General features: G+C 42.4%; 1 protein-coding gene across 1 annotated transcript; it reads right to left on the minus strand.

The window, feature by feature from the left end:
- Positions 1–362: 362 nt before the first annotated feature.
- On the minus strand, positions 363–1,822 carry LOC110035334 (jmjC domain-containing protein 7; the record flags this gene model as incomplete). Its single annotated transcript, XM_020739567.1, is given in 3 exon segments — positions 363–433; positions 764–942; positions 1,033–1,822. Coding segments are annotated over 3 exon segments (949 nt in total), but the record flags the coding sequence as incomplete, so codon positions are not given.
- Between the last annotated feature and the right edge of the window lie 214 nt (positions 1,823–2,036).

The raw sequence follows: 2,036 nt of genomic DNA on the forward strand, positions 1-2,036 counted from the left end.
TAAATAGAGGATTCATGAAATCAAATCAATATTATAGGGATAAGCTATGTAATTTGTAATGCATGTTCTTAGCTAAATTTTAAGTTAGAAAGAAAACACATCTGTCGGTTGTCGCTTATCTCGCTGCCAAACAATTCATAAGAATTTAGTGGAATTTAATCTTAATCGAGCCAAAAGTTATTCCGGATTTAACCTTTTTAAATTTGATAAATCTAAATCCGGAGTGTAGCCAAACACCCCCCTAGAGATAAATCGTAGAATTGAGGTGCTAGAGATTTTAAGGTGACAAAGTATGTGAATTTAAAGTTTAGGTATGTATGTAAACCCCCCTTAAAAAACATGATAATAGCAAATAAACTCACAGTAATTAATAGCAATTGTCGTTCCATTGCAGTCCGGGGTCTGTCTAACATGATGAAACCACATACTTGGCCTGCATTTTAAGAAAAAAATGAGTGAATTTTATTAAAGATCCTTTCTTTCATTAAATATTTAAGGGGAATTTGCACAAACAGCACACAATTGTTATGCATTTATCTATCTCACACTCAAACTCTCATTTTGCAAATCAAGCTCCCAATTTATCTTTGTCACCACTATATAAGAGTAAAATTAACATTTTTATCCATAAGTAAGGTGTTCGTTTTGCAAAAATGAGAATTTTATAAGGATTGGGTGCTACGTATATAAATTTCTGAATGAAATCAATGAGGCTGAACCCAAAGGAAAACGAGAAGGAAGGAAGAGATGGTAAGTGGCTTACAGATAAAGAATCTCTCCAGCCTTGATAGTGCACTCTAATGGTTTGGGGCCATTGAAGTAGAGAGGAAAGGAAGCCATTTGCCTCAGCATGGCCTCACGCGATGATGGAAAGGGGTCGACACTGCACCATGGCACCTGTCTCTCTGGGCATTCCAGCTCCAAAATCAATTCACCACTCTCCTGTGATCTTCAACAGTACTTGCAGAAATCAGTTTACTAACTTCGGTCACATGAATCGGAAAAGCAAGGCTGGAGTAACAGGGGACTCACAGGAGAGGCGATGTACCGAGCAGCGGGATAAGAGCGGATGTACAGGCGATGGAGATCTGTTGGGGGGAGGAGAAGAAAATGCTTCTCACCAGTGATGACGACATAGAGATTCTCGTAATGGTCCTTGTGGAAAGAGGTTTGGGAGAGGGAGTTTCCGATCCAGAGATTGATTGCCTCAGGGAAGCAGCCGAATGCCTCGGTAGCCCATGGGATGTGGGGTTCAACATCCGCCGCTAGGGCGGAGTACTCCCCACGGAAGCAATCGTTCTGCTGCTGCGCGTAGGCCACGGGAGCCGTGGGGGAGGAGGTTGGAGATGAGATCATCCGGAGGGCTTCCGGGAATGGAATCTGCTGGACGAAAGGGGTTGCGAAGCAGAGGCGATCTTCGTCCGATTCCGATCTTGATTTGGGGAGGGGGACGAGGGAGTCGGCTCGGCCGTTGGGGGTTTGGTGGAGCGAAACGATCTGGGAACGGAGGGTGTTGCAGAGATAGTCGTCGTCGATCCAGAGTGAGCGGGCGATGGCGGGCCAGTGGGCGGTGGCCGACGGGGAGATTATGCAGGGCATGTTAGGAGAGACATGGTCTCTGAGGAATTGCAGAGGAGAAGGAGCTGAATCATGGCGGTGGAGATCGCCGGAGACGCCGAGACCTAGTTCCCTCATCTCCCCCCATAGTCTCCTTAGGGCATCGGCCGCCATCCTTTTTCTAGGGTAATCTATTACACTCAAGAATCAATACATATTATTTTTTGATGAAACCAACATCATTCATTACAAATGATGTTGGTGATGATGAAATTGATGAGGGAGTTCAAAATATCAACTTAAATGATCTTAGAAATGAGAAAATTAATATTTTAAATAATTTTCCTAAATATCTTATCTAATCTCATATAAAGTAATCATGAAAATTCATATAATTGATTTAAATATATTAAAATTAAGTAGAAAATCCGAGTTGTTTAGTCTCCAAACAAAACTTGATTCCATGAAACTAACAACAC

The sequence above is a fragment of the Phalaenopsis equestris genome, unplaced genomic scaffold (genome assembly GCF_001263595.1).
Source record: "Phalaenopsis equestris unplaced genomic scaffold, ASM126359v1 Scaffold197348, whole genome shotgun sequence".
Classification (NCBI taxonomy): Eukaryota; Viridiplantae; Streptophyta; class Magnoliopsida; order Asparagales; family Orchidaceae; genus Phalaenopsis; species Phalaenopsis equestris.